At 46.0% G+C, this 21,942-nt stretch overlaps 1 protein-coding gene and 1 non-coding gene across 3 annotated transcripts in view; both read left to right on the forward strand.

The window, feature by feature from the left end:
- The window catches only part of MTOR (mechanistic target of rapamycin kinase), a 156,527-nt gene that overhangs the window by 80,393 nt on the left and 54,192 nt on the right, over positions 1 to 21,942 (forward strand). For both annotated transcript variants that reach the window (XM_024253096.2, XM_024253104.2), the window contains exon 29: positions 13,106 to 13,181. In XM_024253096.2, the coding sequence (XP_024108864.1) occupies positions 13,106 to 13,181 (76 nt within the window). The remainder of the gene's footprint in view (positions 1 to 13,105; positions 13,182 to 21,942) is intronic.
- LOC112131616 (small nucleolar RNA U13) lies at positions 11,065 to 11,171 on the forward strand. Its single transcript, XR_002913629.1, has one exon. It is a non-coding gene; the product is annotated as a small nucleolar RNA U13 (small nucleolar RNA).

Raw genomic sequence — 21,942 nt, forward strand, 5'->3', positions numbered from 1 at the left:
GATTACTTCAACCTGCACTGGCCCTAGGGGCCGCATGCAACAGCTAATGTTGGCAAAATGAAGAAAGTAACATGTCCCCATAAAAACTGCCTTATTTCGGGCGGGCAAGGTGGCTCATGCCTGTAATCCCAGCACTTTGGGAGGCCAAGACAGGCAGATTACAAGGTCAAGATATCGAGACCATCCTGGCCAATGTGGTGAAACCCCGTCTCTATTAAAAATACAAAAATTAGCTGGGTGTGGTGGCACACTTCTGTAGTCCCAGCTACTTGGGAGGCTGAGGCCAGAGAATTGCTTGAACCCGGCAGGTAGAGGTTGCAGTGAGCCAAAATCTCACCACTGCACTCCAGCCTGGCGACAGAGCAAGACTCCGTCAAAAAAAAAAAAAAACCTGCCTTATTTCTGGGCAACTGTAGTCCCCATATTTTATCCCCAGTAACCTAACAAAGCTTATCTGTCCCCACAGGGAAATCAAATGTCCATTATATTGCAATTTCAGTAAATCATCCTTAGCTAGAGACAAGACCTTGTCAGGGGTTGCAGGACAAGATCACATGTCCACCCCCTCAAGCTGTTCTCTGAACTACAGAGCTTCTCTTTGGGTTAGACACCTCCACCCTGACTTAGGCACCACAAACTGGAAAACAGGCCTGGTCATTCTTTAAGAATGTTAGAGGATTTGTGCCAGTTATGCCTGAGCAACCAATTAATGGCAAGGGTGACTGGGTTTTACAGTCTGCAGGCAAGGGGCTAAATGGGCAAACAAAACCCACTCTTTGTCTTAATTCTAAACACATGTTTCCAAGGTGCCAGTATTGTGCTGCTTAAAAGTATGAGTCCTGCTTTTACAGTTGTTTCCTGGCTTCCAGAAAAGGTATGTGGTCCTTTTCTTTTTCTCTACCTCTGCTGGAAGAAAAAGCAGTCAGTCCACAGAGGTGAGGTTTTGCTCACAGCAAAACACATTCCAGGCTGGGTGCAGTGGCTCACTCCTATAATCTCAGCACTTTGGGAGGCCAAGACAGAAGGATTGCTTGAAGCCAGGAGTTCAAGACCAGCCTGGGTAACATAGGAAGACCCTGTCTCTGTAAAAAGTTTAGTGGGGCATGATGGCATGCGCCTGTGGTCTCAGCTACTCAGGAGGCCAAGGCAGGAGGATCACTTGAGTCCAGGAGTTTGAGGCTGCAGTGAGCTATGATCGCACCACTGCACTCTAGCGTGGGCAACAGAACAAGACACTATCTCAAAACAACAAAAAACCACATTCCAAACTTCTGTGTTCACGCTGACTTCAGAAGGGCCAGTGTGCCTGTAGGAATCTGTGCCCTTTGTAGAAAAGCTCCATGCTGCAAAGAATAGGAGAAAAGAGCAAAAGCAGAAGCAGATTGTATCTTTGCTGTAGCCCCATTTTTTTTTTTTCAAATGCACTTTTAGATTCAGCCCAAGAGGCCACATCTCTCACCAGTCATCAGTAGAGCATGCATTTACTTGCAGCTGCTGTCAAGACTTCCCCCAGGGTCACTGTAACAGCTTGCCCTTGCAGAGCGTCTTACGAACCCCAGGAAAGGCTCTTCAGTGGAGAAACCTCTCCATCAGCAAGGAATTGTAAGAAGAGGAGAGTTCTGGGGTTTCTCCTAAAGCTGGCCAAAAGGACAGAGGGGCTTTTGTTACAAAAGAAGACCCTTCTAAGGGGAGAAACTTGCTGTATTTCAGTGGTATTCCTAAACTCTTCTACAAAAACTAGCTTATCCTTCGGACTACCTGGAGATTTAATGGGACTGCTCTTATGCTGACTTAGAGAAACTGCTTCTGATTTTTATATAACACTGGGGGAGGGAAAGAAAGTGCTAGCAGTTACACTGTGTCCCAGTGCTCTGAAACCTTGAATTGTACGCTGCATCCCAATTTCAGAGATGTTAAGGTGTGAAAAAAATGTGTGTCTTAGAACTGATGAAATCTAGTAGGTGCTGGGCTCTGCCTCATGGCCACCTCTGACTGTTCATGCAGTGATGATAGGATGTATCAGTAGGGGCACCACCAGTCTCTCCAAACATTTTTGGACTTTTCACTGGCTGTGAATCCTGGTAATCCAGTTATAGAGTGCCACAGTTCTCTTCCATGAGGCATCCATTACCAAGAAGGTAGGCATGTTTTTTTCTTTTCCCTGAACCCAGAATGGGCATCATTATTCCTACACTGTGGCCCAACTCCTTAATAGAGTGGAAGACCAGCTCACATCTGCTTCTACAATTAAATGTGAAGAGTTAGAAGCTGCCAGATCACTAGGTGCCAGCTTGTTTTCAGTTTTGTTTCCCAACTTTATCCACATAACGGACTGAGTCAGAGTTCTTGGACATTCAGAAGCCAAGAAATCAGGACTCTACCCAAAATATCACCTCAGTTTTGAGTCAAGAGAGATGAACATTAGCTTTGGAGTCAGTCTGTCAGCCCACCCCTTTTGCTCCTTTTCCCCATCCTTTTCCTGACTGCTTCTTCTTTCTAATAGTCTCTCTCAGAGCTCTTCATTTCTCTCTGGATGTGAAGAAGCAGAAAGGGGGGGAAGAACCTGCAGGCATCACCAGAAAAGGAGCAGTGCTCATTGTTGTAGAATAAAAAGATAATGGCCAATTTGTCAAGAAGTGTTGACAAGAAAGATAAAGTTGGAAGTAATTAACTGGCTGACATGCTGGGAGCGGTGTGCCTGCCAATAGCTCCCTAAATCAGCCAGAGCCTTGGAAATGTGACAGCCATTCATCATTTTTACAACACGCCTCTGACAGGCTCCTCAGTTGCAAACCTGGCCAGCAAAAGTCGTGTGCTTTGACATTCTGGGGTTGTGCACCTCTCTCTGCCTTATTCTGGGTTGTGCTAAGGTACCTGGGCCCTACATCCAACCAGGAGATGTCTGGAGACGGTGAGTCAAATGGGCCAGCTTGCCAGCTCATCGCTGGACAGTATTCCTCTCCGGGGCTGGGCACTAGGATTCCCAGAGCTGACTTTGTAAACTTCTGCAGGACAGTTCACTTAGCATAGAGAGTGCTGAATGGGAGCCATCAGCAGCACTCCTGGTGGCCTGGTATCTAACAAGTGCTGCTGCTAACCAGCCATGGGATCTATCAGTGGGAGGAAACGGGTATGCAGCCAGTCAAAGCAATTATGAAGACTGAATGGAGTGGAAAATACCTGTGTTATGTGAAAAGGCAGCATACAAAATTGTATATATGCTTTCATCACCAGTATGTATAAAATATGCATTTATGCAGAATATGCGCAGGTAAAAGTATCTTGGAAAGGTGATTATATTATAATCAACTTCTCTCCTCCATTTTTTTCTTTTTAAAAAGTGATACTTCCACTCACCAATCTTGAAAAGATGAGTGTTTTTTGCACACGCGCCCCCATTCCCCCACACACTTCCTAATCTCAAAAACTGTTAACATTCTACCCTCTTTATTCGAAGAGCTCACACTTTCTCACATACAGATTAGCATGTCCTCTAGGTATTGTGACAGACAAGCCATTTAACTGTGACCACGCAGAAACAAGGATGAAGACATAGTAAGAATTCTTTTTATTCTTAGGCCACTCTGAGCCTGAGACATCAGGAATCTTTTGTTTTGTTTTTGGAGACAGGGTCTCACTCTGTCACCCAGTCTGGAGTGCAGTGGTGCGATTGTAGCCCACTGCAGCCTCACACTCGTGGGCTCAAGTGTTCCTCCCGCCTTAGTCTCCCAAATAGCTGGGACTGCAGACACAGATCACCTCACCCAGCTAATTTTTAAATTTTTTGTAGATTCGAAGTCTTGCTATGTTGCTTAGGCTGGTCTTGAATTCCTGTCCTCAAGCAATCGTCCTGTCTTGGCCTCCCAAGGTGGTGAGATTACAGGCATGAGCCACCGCGCCTAGCCAAGGAAACCTATTTTGACTGTCTAAAGCTGGCCACCTCTCTTGCACCAAACTTTTTTTATCTTGGTGCCTTAGGTCCCCAAGAGCTCCAAGTACACCAAATGCCCCAGCTTTGAAACCTTGTAATGGGGCCAGCCTTCTCTTAATATATAAAGTTCTTTTTCCTAAGTTCCAGCCCTCCAGACCCAGAGGTACTGTCTTCATCATCTGATTCTGGCTTTGTTTCCCTTCACTTCCCCTCCTGTCTGCATTCCAGCAGCCCTCCCAACCTTCTGCCCTGTCACTTTTCAGATGTTTTCATTTTGCCTCTGACTGCCCTGCTGTCCTTTCTCGTCTACATTAGTCTGTTCATTCTTGAGTTCCCCAGACCATTCTCCTGTTCCCAGATTCCCAAGGTAGCTTCCTGATAAAGACATCAGGGCCTAGCCAACCCCAGATCTTCCTGGCCCTGGAAGGAATCAGACTATTTGGTTGTTAATCCTGTGTTGGGCACAGAGCTAAGCCTCAGTGCTGGGAGAAGTGACAGGAGAATCTCAAGCAGTTACCACTCTATGAGAGAAACTGCTTGATACAGTGGTTGGGACCCAAAGCAGTGTCCAGGGTGGCCTCAGCGTGGCTGTTCAGGCCACTTCAGTCAGACCTGCCACAGCCCCATCAGCTGTGATGCATGTGTCACCAGCCTGGCGCCAGGGGAATTCAGATAATTCTCACTTGACAGGGAACCAAATGAAACTCAGACTGTGGTCTGCACTAGAAATAGGAGAAAGAAGGCCCACGGCCATTTGGGAAGCCAGTGGGTATGTTCTCATACATTCCTGATGGGAGCGCTGGGGAAGCCTGAGCGTTCCCCCAGCTGTGCCTGCAGATGCTCCTTGCTGCCTGAGGACTTTCCGACAGGCGCGGCCTTGTGTGGAAGAGTCTTGCATCACTTTGCTGTGAACAGCCCAGAAGTCATGCGGCACCAAGACTGAGGGATGAGGGCGATAACCAAGTGGGCCACTCAAGAAGGCACTACCAGGCCAAGTTACTGTGGACTCAACATCTGTCCAGAAGCCTGTGGAGCCGTGACTGAGAGCACTTCCAGAGACAGTGTTCTCCAGGTTTCTCTTCAGGTGGCAGGAAAGGCATTTAGACTACTTTGCTGTGGGTCGGCATTAAGTCCTTGAGCAGTTAATGACCCACTATTTCAGTCAATCTCATCCTCCTCCAGTAAAAGGCAGTGAGGGGGCTGGGCACAGTGGCTCATGCCTGTAATCCCAGCACTTTGGGAGGCTGAGGCGGTTAGATCATTTGAGGTCAGGAGTTCAAGACCAGCCTGGCCAACATGGTGAAAACACGTCTCTACTACTAAAAATACAAAAAATTAGCTGGGCGGTAGTGGCGCGCACCTGTAATCCCAGCTACTCAAGAGGCTGAGGCATGAGAATCCTTGAGCCTGGGAGGCAGAGGTTGCGGTGAGCCGAGATTGCGCCACTGCACTCCAGTCTGGGCGACAGAGTGAGACCCTGTCTCCAAAAAAAAAAAAAAAAAAAAAAGCCGCTAGGGAGAGCCTGAGAGGAAAGGGCTGTGGGGAGGCAGCAGGCGCCACTGCCCACGTGAGCTGCTCTACCATCACTCCTGACAGGGCCTCTGCTGGGGGAAGTGTCTGCACAGCCGAACCACCCGCTGCTCAGCTCGCACGCTTGCCCTGCCTTGGGAACAAGGTTTCTGGATAGTGGGGATAAGATGTTCAGCGTAATGGTGTGATGTTTGCTATAGGAAGGCAGCAAGGCAATTTCTTAGTATTCTGCTCAGCTCTAGAAAATGTTTTCCTTAATTGCCAAGAACTTGCCCAACTCAATTCAAAACTCGAATTTGATTAAAGGAGGCTCTGCAATTCAGCCTCCTTTAATCAGAATTCAATCTTGGGCTGGGGTGGGGAGAGTGGAGAATGAATGAGAATGAATATGTCTGTATAGTGGCCTCCTTCTGCTCCTGATACCCAGATTCACCATGTTCTCCTTTCCGCCTGTCTTCATTGTCTTCCTAATGCCAGGTTCAGTTTGTGGGCTCTGGATTCTATTATGCGGATAGGCAGTTTCTGTTTGTTCTACAGATTCACAACTGTATGATAGCAACTGGATGTTATCACTGGAAACCGGAGTAGAATACCAACATACCCCACACCCATGTTAGGGAGGCAGTGGGAATCACTAGTTTAGAAAATTCTTTGGACTCAGTTCTCTTTTCCTTTTGGCCTCAGTAGGTGTCAAGAGGAGATGGGAAATCTGATTGACCTGTCATTTCTGCACACTGTTATAGGCACGTTGCTGGCAAGCCTCAGTCTCTTTAAACTTGTTTGTGTTCAGATCTTTTCCACCAGACCAGCACCAGCAGGGTCTGGTTTGTGGTGTTAAGTACTCCTCTTCTGTTGGGCTGGAGCTTTGAACAGTTTGCCCTTCATAAGCCTGCAGCATTAATAGGGAAAGACTGAGGGGCACACAAGGGGGTGTTTATAGAATGGGCTTTATAAAACTCCCAGCTGCCCCGTAAAACAAGAGTTCCTTGCTAAGGGGGCTTTTGAGCAAAGGTGATTTCTTCACAGGAGCCGAACATACAGTCTCTGCCTTCAGTCTCATAAAAACCACATCTCATTAGAAAAGGGACATAATTCAAAGGACGGCTTTGTATCACCCAGGTAGGGAGGAGACCTGGGACTTAGTGGCTGTGAACTCCTGTGTTTTCAAAGAGGCTTACTTGTCCTGCACTTTGCAGCCTGAACTATAAGCCTGGCTGTCTTTGAAAAGCCTGCTGTGGTGGCATGCTGACTTGTCACGTGGAAGGCTGGAGGCATATTAGTAGCTCTGGAAGGAAATAAAAAATGTGAGATGGGAGCTTGGGAGTAAGAGGGGAATGTTAGTGAGGAAGTTAAAATGAAGGCACAGGAGGGCTCCCTTCTCCTGCACAATGAGTTCTAGAGAGAGAGTTAATGGAAACATCCCACCCATTGCTCACACTCGTTCATTTTACAGCTAATTCCTGGGTGCCTACTGATGCCAAGAGGAGAAAGCTAAGACACCGCCTGTCCCTCCCATTGCAGAGCTTGCAGTATACCCTTCATTATTACTTAAGATACTTTTTTTTCTTTACGTCAACATGGCACTAAAGATAGTTTTCCGTGGTAACATTTTTAAGAGAAAGTCACCTTTTAAGGGAAAGCAACAGCCTGTGACCTCCTGGGCCGTGTTTTCTTCATATATAAAATAAGAATATTAATAATAGTTTCACAGGGTTGAAATAATACATAGAAACAATAAGCGCAGTGCCTGTCACATATGGTGAGCTCTCTTCTTATTTTGGTATCTTCTTCTTGTATCTTCTTGTTGCCTCCCGTGATGGAGTGCCAGAAGGCATGGAGGAAGAAGAAAAAATTAAGATCCCAAACACGATAACAGACTCTCTTGATCACCAGGATTAATAAGCCTGCTCACTTCACTGTCCAGAGCATCCGCATCCATAATTAGTATTCTCCAGCAGCTTTAGAGGCGTGCATGGGAACTCCTCAGAAGGAAATAAGAGAAATGTAGCTTAGGGAGAAAGTCCTGTAGGAAATTAAAGTGGAAAAGGGGGAAGAAGAAATAAATACGCAGGGTGATAGCAGCTGGTTCGCTAAAAATTTCTTTATTCTTTGAACAATCAAGAGAGTAGGTGTGGCTGGGCGTGGTGGCTCATGCCTATAATCCTAACAATTTGGGAGGCTGAGACAGGCAGATCACTTGAGCTCAGGAGTTCGAGACCAGCCTGGGCAACATGGCAAAACCTCATTTCTACTAAAAATACAAAAATTAGCCAAGTATGCTGGTGGGCACCCGTAATCCCGACTACTCGGGAGGCTAAGACAGGAGAATCGCTTGAACCCAGGAGGTGGAGGGTGCAGTGAGCTGAGATCACGCCATTGCACTCCAGCCTGGGTGACAGAGACTTGGTCTCAAAAAAAAAAAAAAAAAAAAAAAAGAGAGTGGATATGGACAGTGACCTTCTTACCTTCAGGTTCTCAAATCAGAGACAAAGAAATTAATTTCTCAGAGCGAGAGTGTTCATTTTTCATGAGTTTAGTCAAAGTTGTAATTATTTTTTTTTTTTTTTTTTTGAGACGGAGTCTTGCTTTTTTCGCTCAGGCTGGAGTGCAGTGGTGCGATCTTGGCTCACTGCAACCTCCGCCTCCTGGGTTCAAACGATCCTCCTGCCTCAGCCTCCTGAGTAGCTGCAATTACAGGCATCCGCCACCACGCTCAGCTAACTTTTGTATTCTTAGTAGAGATGGGGTTTCACCATGTTGGCCAGGCTGGTCTCGAACTCCTGACCTTGTGATCTGCCCACCTCGGCCTCCCAAAGTGCTGGGATTATAGGCATGAGCCACCACGCCTGGCCCAAAGTTGTAATTTTTTTTGTTTGTTTTTTTGAGACAGTCTGGCGGTCACCCAGGTTGGAGTGCAGTGGTGTGATCTCGGCTCACTGCAAGCTCCACCTCTCGGGTTCATGCCATTCTCCTGCCTCAGTCTCCTGAGTAGCTGAGACTATACAGGCGCCCACCACCATGCCCGGCTAACTTTTTTGTATTTTTAGTAGAGACGGGGTTTCACCGTGTTAGCCAGGGTGGTCTCGATCTCCTGACCTCATGATCCGCCTGCCTCAGCCTCCCAAAGTGCTGAGATTATAGGCGTGAGCCACCGCGCCCAGCCAAAGTTGTAATTTTTTAATGATTATGTTCTTACTGCTCAATAAGAGCTTATCATGGATCCCAAGGTGCACCCCCAAGTTTAATGGCCACTGGTAAAGGCCTGGTCCCCCAGTGAGCTCAGCCTGTTGCCCTCTTTCCTGCCCACTGAGCTCTGTCTGCAGCCTGACCTGCCTCCACACATTCAAATGGGAAATATTATACAGATAAGTCATTGGACTCTCCTTTTTTTTTTTTTTTTGAGATGGAGTTTTGCTCTTGTTGCCCAGGCTGGAGTGCAGTGGCACAATTTTGGCTCACTGCAACCTTCCGAGGTTCAAGTGATTCTCCTGCCTCAGCCTTCCAAGTAGCTGGGATTACAAGCGTGTGCCACAACACCTGGCTAATTTTTGTATTTTTAGTAGAGATGGGGTTTCATCATGTTGGCCAGCCTGGTCTGAAACTACTGACCTCAGGTGATCCTCCTACTTTGGCCTCTCAAAGCTCTGGAATTACAGGCATGAGCCACCGTGCCTGGCCTGGACTCTCTTTTAAAGGAGTTAGGGCCATATGTTTTTACATTTTTAATTTGCAAAGCTGTGCTGGTCAGTCCTTAGAGGTGGTATATCAAGGCCGTAGCTGTGTTAAGGTAAAATTTGTTTCTCTTTTGAGGTCCCTAATCACTACTTCCTAATTTTGATCAGTTTGTTGTAAAACTCATTTTTTATGCACTGTGATAATTGGGAGAGTGGATTAGGAAAAGACTTGTATTTGTTTTTGTTTTTGTTGTTTTGTCCTCAGCATGAGTCAAGCTTCGGTAATGTTAAAATTTAAAAATAGGCTGGAGGCCAGGTGCAGTGCCTCACACCTGTCATCCCAGCATTTTGGGAGGCCGAGGCCAGGGGATTGCTTGAGCCAGGAGATTGAGGCTGCAGTGAGCCATATTTGTGCCACTGAACTTCAGCCTGGATGACAGAGCAAGACCCTGTCTCTTTAAAAAAGAAAGAAAGAAGAAAAGAAAATAGAATGTTTTCCAGAGCACAAGATTGAAGACAGTTGTTAGAACTCCTGGATTTCTTTTTTTTTTTTTTTTTTTGAAATAGAGTCTAGCTCTGTCGCCCAGGCTGGAGAGCAGTGGCATAATCTCGGCTCACTGCAACCTCCACCTCCCGGGTTCAAGCAACTCTCCTGTCTCAGCCTCCCGAGTAGCTGGGATTACAGGTGCCCACCACCACGCCCAGCTAATTTTTGTATTTTTAGTAGAGACGGGGGTTTCGCTGTGTTGGCCAGGCTGGTCTCGAACTCCTGACCTCATGATCCATCCACCTCAGCCTCAGATTTTTGTGTCGTTTCTTAGAGTTAGTTTCTTCTGGTTCAGGTGAAGAACACTTTATCTTCCTTATCAGAACAATTTTTTACTCCTACCAAGGCCATCCCAAGAATCCATTGTAATAATACAGGGAACATACTATTAAAATATACAGACTATATACTGGCTTTCTTTTTTTTATTATTATTTTTCTTTAATAGAAATGGGGTCTCACTATGTTGCCCAGGCTGGTTTAAAACTCCTGAGCTCAAGCAATCCTCCTGCCTCAACCTCCCAAAGTGCTGGAATTACAGGCATGAACCACTGTGCCCAGCCACTGGCTTTCTTTTTTCCTGTTTTCTTATGCTTCCAAAATCTTTATTTGGCTTCAAGGAACTAGATAATCCCAAATCTATACCTAGTAATATTATTAGTACAGTTTACCCAGCCGCATGTGATTGGGCACAAAGCCCAGTACCTGATTTATGGGGCCAAGAGGCATTGGGAACTGCTTCCCAATGAACCTACAGTGGAGTAGGTCCCTTTAGACTTGCTTTTCATTCTCAGCTTAGAAAACCTCATATAGGGCTTCCTAAGGGAAACCGTCATGCCATGGTTTCACTCTGAAATTAAAAGCATCTCCGAATTTTGTAGCAGGCTAACTTATGGAGCATATTCTGGCTCATTGCCTTGCTTAGTACCAGCTCAAGAAGCACCAGCCCTGTAGCTTCCCCAACAAATCTGGAGCCTAGAAACTGGATACTGGACACTCGAACAGTTCTACTCAGGAAACATTGGGAATTCGCAGTGATGACTTCCTAGTCCTAACTTAGGTCTCCACCGTAGGTGTATGTTATTTCTGCAGACAAGCATATAACTGTGTTTTAGCAGCTTTTATGCTTGGACAAACACAGGTGAAGGACCTGCTTAGCAATTGCATGTTCACTGTTTAATTCCCTGAAGAACCCTCTGAAGGAGGAGGTGATATTAGCCCTGTTATATAGATAAGGAATTTACATTCAAAAAAGATGACTTAAATATGTCCTACTATGTACCCAAAAAAATTAAAAATTAAAATTTTTAAAATGACTTATTTATGATCACACAGCTTATAAGTGGCAGAATTAGACCTCCAGAAAGTTAAACCCAAGTTTCAATCCTTTTGTATACATTTATGCATGATGATTGGGTTTTTACCATCACATGTGGTGAGATGTGTCTCCCTCAAGCTTGTTATCACGTCAGCATGTGATCAGTCTGACATGGGGAAAAACCCCATCTTCTGACTCCAAATCCAAGGCTGTTTCACCCCCAACTTTTCCTTAACAAAGAGGCATAAGGTGCTTGATTTACTGTGGGGACATTCCTGATTCCTGTGGGCCTTGGATCTGATAACACCTCTCCCTTCCCACTCTTAGGGATGCATGAGGTCAAAGAAGTGATGGATTGGAAAGATTATTTGAAAACGCATTGTAAACATGAGGCATTAGATTATTACTTTCACAAATGTTAGCTTCTTTAGATTTCTGGGCAATTTCCTTTGGTTTTATTGGAAGAAATGTGGTGGAATTTGGATTTTTAAAAATAATATTTATAACAGCAATTTCTTGCCATATTACCACATTGAACTCAAATCCTGGAATTTCCCAAAACCACTTAAAAATTAATTCTGGTCAAGTAGACAGTTTGTACTCAAAGCAGTAAACTGGATCCTTGTTCATTAAACCAGTCTAGACTCCCAGGTTGATGTGTCACATTTTGCTCCCTACCTTTAAACAGATATAATCATTGTGGTCTTGTGGATTTCTCAAGCGAGCTCCTTCACCCTCCCCTCTTTCCCTTCCTTCCATAACTCAGGCTTATATTTAGTACTGAGCTTAGTTGCATAAGTTCCTACAGGAACAAGGATCTAAGCCCCCATGGCTACTCTGCTTTCAAGGCCTCCTAGCAGCCTCTGATGAACCAACTCCAGGTACCAGGCCTCCCAGTGGCACTGCCCAGTTGTCCCAGTGTGGTAACATTCCTCCAGCCTAAAGATGGCATCAGCAGAGCAGGGTGTCATTAGTGAAAAGCTTCTCTACAGTAGAGGCCAGTTCAGGAAACTCTAGATGTGGTCCCTTGGCAGCCTTCTGCAAAGGGTAGAAGGGAACAGCCCCTGAATAGGGTCTAGGGAGGCATCTGAATTTGAAGGGGGTGGGCTCTGTCAGAACGGTCAGCATGGCTGCATTGCCACAGCTCCCCGGGTTCTGTCATTGATGTGCATGCCCCAACCTTGGTGCCACCTATGTCACTCACAGAGTCCGATGGTTTTGATTAATTTTGTTATTCCTACTACCGAAGGCAACTGATGAGAAGTTAAGACTTAAAAGTTCAGAGGAGCCAGGTGCTGTGGTGTGTACCTGTAATCCCAGCTACTCAGGAGGCTGAGGCAGGAGGATCACTTGAGCCCAGGAGTCCGAGACCAGCCTGGACAACATAGCAAGATCCTGTCTCAAAAAAAAAAAAAAAGTTCAGAGGAGTCTCATATGATTGTGTACTACAACAGGGATAAGTTCGTATCCAAGGTTTCTGGTGTTTCAGAAACAGACACATGTTGCCTGCCTGCTGGCATCTGATAGGAAACCAGTCTATGCTCTTTTTTTTTTTTTTTTTTTTTGAGACAGTGTCTCACTCTGTCACCCAGGCTGGAGTGCAGTGGCTCGGTCTCAGCTCACTGCAAGCCTTGCCTCCCAGGTTCACACCATTCTCCTGCCTCAGCCTCATCAGTAGCTGGGACTACAGGTGCCCGCCACCAGGCCCGGCTAATTTTTTTGTATTTTTAGTAGAGACAGGGTTTCACCGTGTTAGCCAGGATGGTCTTGATCTCCTGACCTCGTGATCCAACCACCTCGGGATTGGATTACAGGCGTGAGCCACCGCCCCCGGCCTAGTCTGTGCTCTTAAAGGAAGGGCCACAGAGCAGCAAGATGAGTATTCCCATTACTGACCCCCAAAATCGTGGGAGGAGACCACAAACCTCTTTCAGATGAAACGATTTAAACTGAGCTTTCTGGATGGTAATAGATAATTGATACTCTTTCAACATATGCAAGACACTGTCCTCAAAGTGCTGGTGAACCATCTGCCCACAAATGACCCCCACATCTCCCATCCTCAGACCTGTTGAGTGTAACTACCTTTTCCCTTTGTTTTCTCAGCATTAATAATAAGCTACAGCAGCCGGAGGCAGCGGCCGGAGTGTTAGAATATGCCATGAAACACTTTGGAGAGCTGGTAAGCACCTCATTCTTTTTGGAAAAGCAGGAGGTAGAGACTTGGCTAGGGAGGTATTGGCCCTGACCTTCAGAAAGTTACTTTCCTTTTCTGTTTTTTCTCTAATTCATAACAGTCTGATGCTGACTTACCAATCTTCAGGATGAAAGAGATAAACTGTCTGTAGGGACTCTGTTTCTTTCTTTTCTTTTTTAATTATACTTTAAGTTCTAGGGTACATGTGCACAATGTGCAGGTTTGTTACATATGTACACATGTGCCATGTTGGTGTGCTGTGCCCATTAACTCGTCATTTACATTAGGAATATCTCCTAATGCTATCCCTTCCCCCTCCCCCCACCCCATGACAGGCCCCAGTGTGTGATGTTCCCCATCCTGTATCCAAGTGTTCTCATTGTTCAGTTCCCACCTATGAGTGAGAACATGCGGTGTTTGGTTTTCTGTCTTTGCGATAGTTCACTGAGAATGATGGTTTCCAGCTTCATCCATGTCCCTACAAAGGACATGAACTCATCCTTTTTTATGGCTGCATAGTATTCCATGGTGTATATGTGCCACATTTTCTTAATCCAGTCTATCATTGATGGACATTTGGGTTGGTTCCAACTCTTTGCTATTGTGAATAGTGCCGCAGTAAACCTATGTGTGCATGTGTCTTTATAGCAGCATGATTTATAATCCTTTGGGTATATATCCAGTAATGGGATGGCTGGGTCAAATGGTATTTCTAGTTCTAGATCCTTGAGGAATCGCCACACTGTCTTCCACAATGGTTGAACTAGTTTACAGTCCCACCAACAGTGTAAAAGTATTCCTATTTCTCCACATCCTCTCCAGCACCTGTTGTTTCCTGACTTTCTAATGATCGCCATTCTAACTGGTGTGAGATGGTATCTCATTGTGGTTTTGATTTGCATTTCTCTGATGGCCAGTGATGAGCATTTTTTCATGTGTCTTTTAAAGGCTGCATAAATGTCTTCTTTTGAGAAGTGTCTGTTCATCTCCTTTGCCCACTTTTTGATGGGGTTGTTTGATTTTTTTTGTAAATTTGTTTAAGTTCTTTGTAGATTCTGGATATTAGCCCTTTGTCAGATGGGTAGATTGCAAAAATTTTCTCCCATTCTGTAGGTTGCCTGTTCACTCTGATGGTAGTTTCTTTTGCTGTGCAGAAGCTCTTTAGTTTAATTAGATCCCATTTGTCAATTTTGGCTTTTGTTGCCATTGCTTTTGGTATTTTAGACATGAAGTCCTTGCCCATGCCTATCTCCTGAATGGTATTGCCTAGGTTTTCTTCTAGGGTTTTCATGGTTTTAGGTCTAGCATTTAAGTCTTTAATCCATCTTGAATTAATTTTCGTATAAGCTGTTAGGAAGGGATCCAGTTTCAGCTTTCTACATATGGCTAGCCAGTTTTCCCAGCACCATTTATTAAATAGGGAATCCTTTCCCAATTTCTTGTTTTTGTCAGGTTTGTCAAAGATCAGATGGTTGTAGATGTGTGGTATTATTTCTGAGGGCTCTGTTCTGTTCCATTGGTCTATATTTCTGTTTTGGTACCAGTACCATGCTGTTTGGTTACTGTAGCCTTATAGTATAGTTTGAAGTCAGGTAGCGTGATGCCTCCAGCTTTGTTCTTTTGGCTTAGGATTGTCTTGGCAATGCGGGCTCTTTTTTGGTTCCATATGAACTTTAAAGTAGTTTTTTCCAATTCTGTGAAGAAAGTCATTGGTAGCTTGATGGGGATGGCATTGAATCTATAAATTACCTTGGGCAGTGTGGCCATTTTCACAATATTGATTCTTCCTATCCATGAGCATGGAATGTTCTTCTATTTGTTTTTGTCCTCTTTTATTTCATTGAGCAGTGGTTTGTAGTTCTCCTTGAAGAGGCCCTTCACGTCCCTTATAAGTTGGATTCCTAGGTATTTTATTCTCTTTGAAACAATTGTGAATGGGAGTTCACTCATGATTTGGCTCTCTGTCTGTTATTGGTGTATAAGAATGCTTGTGATTTTTGCACATTGATTTTGTATCCTGAGACTGCTGAAGTTGCTTATCAGCTTAAGGAGATTTTGGGCTGAGACGACGGGGTTTTCTAAATATACAATCATGTCATCTGCAAACAGGGACAATTTGACTTCCTCTTTTCCTAATTGAATACCCTTTATTTCTTTCTCCTGCCTGATTGTCCTGGCCAGAACTTCCAACACTATGTTGAATAGGAGTGGTGAGAGAGGGCATTGCTGTCCTGTGCCAGTTTTCAAAGGGAATGCTTCCAGTTTTGCCCATTCAGTATGATATTGGCTGTGGGTTTGTCATAAATATATCTTCTTATTTTGAGATACGCCCCATCAATACCTAATTTATTGAGAGTTTTTAGCATGAAGGGCTGTTGAATTTTCTTGAAGGCCTTTTCTGCATCTGTTGAGGTAGTCGTGGTTTTTGTCTTTGGTTCTGTTTATATGATGGATTACGTTTATTGATTTGCATATGTTGAACCAGCCTTGCATCCCAGGGATGAAGCCAACTTGATCATGGTGGATAAGCTTTTTGATGTGCTGCTGGATTCGGTTTGCTGTATTTTATTGAGGATTTTTGCATCAATGTTCATCAGGGATATTGGTCTAAAATTCTCTTGTTTTGTTTTGTCTCTGCCGGGCTTTGGTATCAGGATGATGCTGGCCTCATAAAATGAGTTAGGGAGGATTCCCTCTTTTTCTATTTATTGGAATAGTTTCAGAAGGAAGCAATGGTACTAGCTCCTCTCTGTACCACTGGTAGAATTCGGCTGTGAACCTGTCTAGTCCTGGACTTTTTTTGATTGGTAGGCTATTAATTATTGCCTCAATTTCAGAGCCAGTTATTGGTCTATTCAGGGATTCAACTTCCTACTGGTTTAGTCTTGGGAGGGTGTATGTGTCCAGGAATTTATCCATTTCTTCTAGGTTTTCTAGTTTATTTGCGTAGAGGTGTTTATAGTATTCTCTAATGGTAGTTTGTATTTCTGTGCGATCGGTGGTGATATCCGTTTTATCATTTTTTATGCGTCTATATGATATTTGATTCTTCTCTCTCTCTCTTTTTTTTTTTTTTTGAGACAGAGTCTTACTCTGTCGCCCAGGCTGGAGTGCAGTGGCACAATCTCGGCTCACTGCAAGCTCCGCCTCCCGGGTTCACGCAATTCTTCTGCCTCAGCCTCCCGAGTAGCTGGGACTACAGGCGCCCGCCACCAAGCCCAGCTAATTTTTTATAGAGATGGGGTTTCACTGTGTTAGCCAGGATGGTCTCGATCTCCTGTCCTTGTGATCCGCCCGCCTCGGCCTCCCAAAGTGCTGGGATTACAGGCATGAGCCACCGCGCCTGGCCTCTCTTTTCTTCTTTATTAGTCTTGCTAGTGGTCTATCAATTTTGTTGATCTTTTCAAAAAACCAGCTCCTGGATTCATTGATTTTTTTGAAGGGTTTTTGTGTCTCTATCTCCTTCACTTCTGCTCTGATTTTAGTTATTTCTTGCCTTCTGCTAGCATTTGAATGTGTTTGCTCTTGCTTCTCCAATTCTTTTAATTGTGATGTTAGGGTGTCAATTTTAGATATTTCCTGCTTTCTCTTGTGGGCATTTAGTGCTATAAATTTTCCTCCACACCCTGCTTTAAATGTATCCCATAGATTCTGGTATGTTGTGTCTATGTTCTCATTGGTTTTAAAGAACATCTTTATTTCTGCCTTCATTTCATTATGTACCAAGTAGTCATTCAGGAGCAGGTCGTTCAGTTTCCATGTAGTTGAGCGGTTTTGAATGAGTTTCTTAATCCTGAGTTCTAGTTTGATTGCACTGTGGTCTGAGAGACAGTTTGTTGTGATTTCTGTTCTTTTACATTTGCTGAGGAGTGCTTTACTTCCAACTGTGTGGTCAGTTTTGGAATAAGTGCAATGTGGTGCTGAGAAGAATGTATATTCTGTTGATGTGGGGTGGAGAGTTCTGTAGATGTGTATTAGGTCTGCTTGGTGCAGAGCTGAGTTCAATTCCTGGATGTCCTTGTTAACTTTCTGTCTCGTTGATCTGTCTAATGTTGACAGTGGGGTGTTAAAGTCTCCCATTATTACTGTTTGGGAGTCTAAGTCTCTTTGTAGGTCTTTAAGGACTTGCTTTATGAATCTGGGTGCTCCTTTACTGGGTGCATATATATTATGGATAGTTAGCTCTTCTTGTTGAATTGATCCTTTTATCATTATATAGTTGCCTTCTTTGTCTCTTTTGATCTTTGTTGGTTTAAAGTCTGTTTTATCAGAGACTAGGATTGCAACCCCTACTTTTTTTTGTTTTCCATTTGCTTGGTAGATCTTCCTCCATCCCTTTATTTTGAGCCTATGTGTGTGTCTGCACATGAGATGGGTCTCCTGAATACAGCACATTGATGGGTCTTGACTCTATCCAATTTGCCAGTCTGTGTCTTTTAATTGGAGCATTTAGCCCATTTACATTTAAAGTTAATATTGTTATGTGTGAATTTGATCCTCTCATTATGATGTTAGCTGGTTATTTTGCTCGTTAGTTGATGCAGTTTCTTCCTAGCATTGATGGTCTTTACAATTTGGCATGTTTTTGGAGTGGCTGGTACTGGTTGTTCCTTTCCATGTTTAGTGCTTCCTTCAGGAGCTCTTGTAAGGCAGGCCTGGTGATGACAGAATCTCTCAGCATTTGCTTGTCTGTAAAGTATTTTATCCCTCCTTCACTTATGAAGCTTAGTTTGGCTGGATATGAAATTCTGGGTTGAAAATTCTTCTCTTTAAGAATGTTGAATATTGGCCCCCACTCTCTTCTGGCTTGTAGAGTTTCTTCCGAGAGATCCACTGTTAGTCTGATGGGCTTCCCTTTGTGGGTAACCCGACCTTTCTCTCTGGCTGCCCTTAACATTTTTTCCTTCATTTCAACCTTGGTGAATCTGACAATTATGTGTCTTGGAGTTGCTCTTCTCGAGGAGTATCTTTGTGGCGTTCTCTGTATTTCCTGAATTTGAATGTTGGCCTGCCTTGCTAGGTTGGGGAAGTTCTCCTGGATAATATCCTGAAGAGTGTTTTCCAACTTGGTTCTATTTCACTCCCCGTCACTTTCAGGTACACCAATCAGATGTAGATTTGGTCTTTTCACATAGTCCCATATTTCTTTTTTTTTTTTTTTTTTTAAAGTATTTATTGATCATTCTTGGGTGTTTCTCAGAGAGGGGGATGTGGCAGGGTCATAGGATAATAGTGGAGAGAAGGTCAGCAGATAAACACATGAACAAAGGTCTCTGGTTTTCCTAGGCAGAGGTCCCTGCGGCCTTCCGCAGTGTTTGTGTCCCTGGGTACTTGAGATTAGGGAGTGGTGATGACTCTTAAGAGCATGCTGCCTTCAAGCATCTGTTTAACAAAGCACATCTTGCACCGCCGTTAATCCATTTAACCCTGAGTTGACACAGCACATGTTTCAGAGAGCACGGGGCTGGGGGCAAGGCCATAGATCAACAACATCCCAAGGAAGAAGAATTTCTCCTAGTACAGAACAAAATGGAGTCTCCTATGCCTACTTCTTTCTACACAGACACAGTAACAATCTGATCTCTCTTTCTTTTCCCCACATTTCCCCCTTTTCTTTTCAACAAAACTGCCATCATCATCATGGCCCGTTCTCGATGGTCGCTGTCTCTTCGGAGCTGTTGGGTACACCTCCCAGATGGGGTGGCTGGGCAGAGGCGCTCCTCACTTCCCAGACGATGGGTGGCCGGGCAGAGGCGCTCCTCACCTCCCAGATGGAGCGGCCGGGCAGAGGCGCTCCTCACTTCCCAGACGGGGCGGCTGGGCAGAGGCGCTCCTCACTTCCCAGACGATGGGTGGCCGGGCAGAGGCGCTCCTCACCTTCCAGACGGGGCGGCCGGGCAGAGGCGCTCCTCACTTCCCAGACGGGGAAGCCGGGCAGAGGTGCTCCTCACTTCCTCCCAGACAGGGTGGTGGCTGGGCAGAGGCGCTCCTCACCTCCCAGACAGGGCAGCCAGGCAGAGGCGCTCCTCACCTCCCAGACAGGGCAGCCAGGCAGAGGCGCTCCTCACCTCCCAGATGGGGCGGCCGGACAGAGGCGCTCCTCACTTCCCAGACGGGGCGGCTGGGCAGAGGCGCTCCTCACTTCCCAGACGGGGCAGCCGGGCAGAGGCGCTCCTCACTTCCTCCCAGACGGGGTGGTGGCCGGGCAGAGGCGCTCCTCACTTCCCAGACAGGGCAGCCAGGCAGAGGCACTCCTCACATCCCAGACGGGGCAGCCGGGCAGAGGCGCTCCTCACATCCCAGACGATGGGCGGCCAGGCAGAGACGCTCCTCACTTCCTATACGGGATGGCGGCCGGGCAGAGGAGTTCCTCACTTCCCAGACGGCGCGGCCGGGCAGAGGGGCTCCTCACATCCCAGACGATGGGCGGCCAGGCAGAGACGCTCCTCACTTCCTAGACGGGGTGGCGGTCGGGCAGAGGCTGTAATCTTAGCACTTTGGTAGGCCAAGGCAGGCGGCTGGGAGGTGGAGGTTGTAGTGAGCCGAGATCACACCACTGCATTCCAGCCTGGGCAACATTGAGCATTGAGTGAGCGAGACTCCGTCTGCAATCCCAGCACCTCAGGAGGCCGAGGCGGGCAGATCACTCGAGGCCAGGAGCTGGAGACCAGCCCGGTCAACAGGGCGAAACCCCGTGTCCACCAAAAATACAAAAACCAGTCAGGCGTGGCGGCGTGCGCCTGCAATCCCAGGCACTCGGCAGGCCGAGGCAGGAGAATCACCGGAGCCCGAGGCAGGGAGGTTGCAGTGAGCTGAGATCACGGCAGTACAGTCCAGCCTCGGCAGCAGAGGGAGACCGAAGAAAGAAGGAGAGAGAGGGAGAGGGGGAGGGGGAGGGGGAGAGGGAGGTCCCATATTTCTTGGAGGCTTTGTTCGTTTCCTTTTATTCTTTTTTCTCTAAACTTCTCTTCTCACTTCATTTCATTCATTTGATCTTCAATCACTGATACCCTTTCTTCCAGTTGATCAAATCAGCTACTGAAGCTTGTGCATGTGTCACTTAGTTCTCGTGCCATGGTTTTCATCTCCATCAGGTCATTTAAGGTCTTCTCTACACTGGTTATTCTAGTTAGCCATTCGTCTAATCTTTTTTCAAGGTTTTTAGCTTCTTTGTGATGGGTTCGAACATCCTCCTTTAGCTTGGAAAAGCTTGATGGTCTGAAGCCTTCTTCTCTCAACTCGTCAAAGTCATTCTCCGTCCAGCTTTGTTCCATTGCTAACAAAGAGCTGCATTCCTTTGGAGGGGAAGAGGCGCTCTTATTTTTAGAATTTTCAGCTTTTCTGCTCTGGTTTCTCCCCATCTTTGTGGTTTTATCTACCTTTGGTCTTTGATGATGGTGATGTACAGATGGGGTTTTGGTGTGCATGTCCTTTCTGTTTGTTAGTTTTACTTCTAACAGTCAGGACCCTCAGCTGCAGTTCTGTTGGAGTTTGCTGGAGGTCCACTCCAGACCCCGTTTGCCTGGGTATCACCAGCGGAGGCTGCAGAACAGCGAATATTGCAGAACAGCCAATGTTGCTGCCTGATCGTTCCTCTGGAAGCTTTGTCTCAGAGGGGCACCCGGCCGTGTGAGGTGTCAGTCGGCCCCTACTGGGAGGTGCCTCCCAGTTAGGCTACTTGGGGGTCAGAGACCCGCCTGAGGAGGCAGTCTGTCGGTTCTCAGATCTCAAACTCTGTTCTGGAAGAACTACTATTTATTCTCTTCAAAGTTGTCAGACAGGGACATTTAAGTCTGCAGAAGTTTCTGCTGCCTTTTGTTCAGCTATGCCCTGCCCCCAGAGGTGGAGTCTACAGAGGCAGGCAGGCCTCCTTGAGCTATGGTGGGCTCCACCCAGATCTAGCTTCCCGGCCACTTTGTTTACCTACTCAAGCCTCAGCAATGGTGGGCGCCCCTCACCCAGCCTCGTTGCCGCCTTGCAGTTTGATCTCAGACTGCTGTGCTAGCAATGAGGGAGGCTCCGTGGGCGTGAGACCCTCTGAGCCAGGCGTGGGTTATAATCTCCTGGTGTGCCGTTTGCTAAGACCGTTGGAAAAGCGCAGTTTTATGGTGGGAGTGACCCGATTTTCCAGGTGCCGTCTGTCACAACTTCCCTTGGCTAGGAAAGGGAATTCCTTGACCCCTTGCACTTCCGGGGTGAGGTGTTGCCTCACCCTGCTTTGGCTTACGTTCCATGGGCTGCACCCACTGTCCTGCACCCACTGTCTGACAAGCCCCAGTGAGATGAACCCAGTACCTCAGGTGGAAACGCAGAAATCACCTGTCTTCTGCTTTGCTCACACTGGGAACTGTAGACTGGAGCTGTTCCTATTCGGCCATCTTGGAACCTCTGGGACTCTATTTCAACTGAGATAAATCATGAGGGTAGATTTGAATATGCAATAAGCACTGATTTTATCAAACTCTTAGCATGTGCCTGGCCCTTTGCTAAGTGTTTATATACTTCATGTAATTTGGTCCTCACAACAATACGATGAAGTGGTTACTGCTGTTGTCACATTTTACAGACGAGGAGACTGTGGTCCCAGCAGGTTAAGAACTGGTCTGAGCTGACAGAGTGAATAAATGGCAAAACCAGGACTTGAACCAGGGCAGTCTGACATTAGAGCCACGGCATTTGCCTCTGATCTGAGTTATCTTTGTGGGAGCTTGCGTTGTGTCTAGGCCACAGTTAATCCTCATTAGAT

Source organism: Pongo abelii, chromosome 1 (assembly GCF_028885655.2).
Source record: "Pongo abelii isolate AG06213 chromosome 1, NHGRI_mPonAbe1-v2.0_pri, whole genome shotgun sequence".
NCBI lineage: Eukaryota > Metazoa > Chordata > Mammalia > Primates > Hominidae > Pongo > Pongo abelii.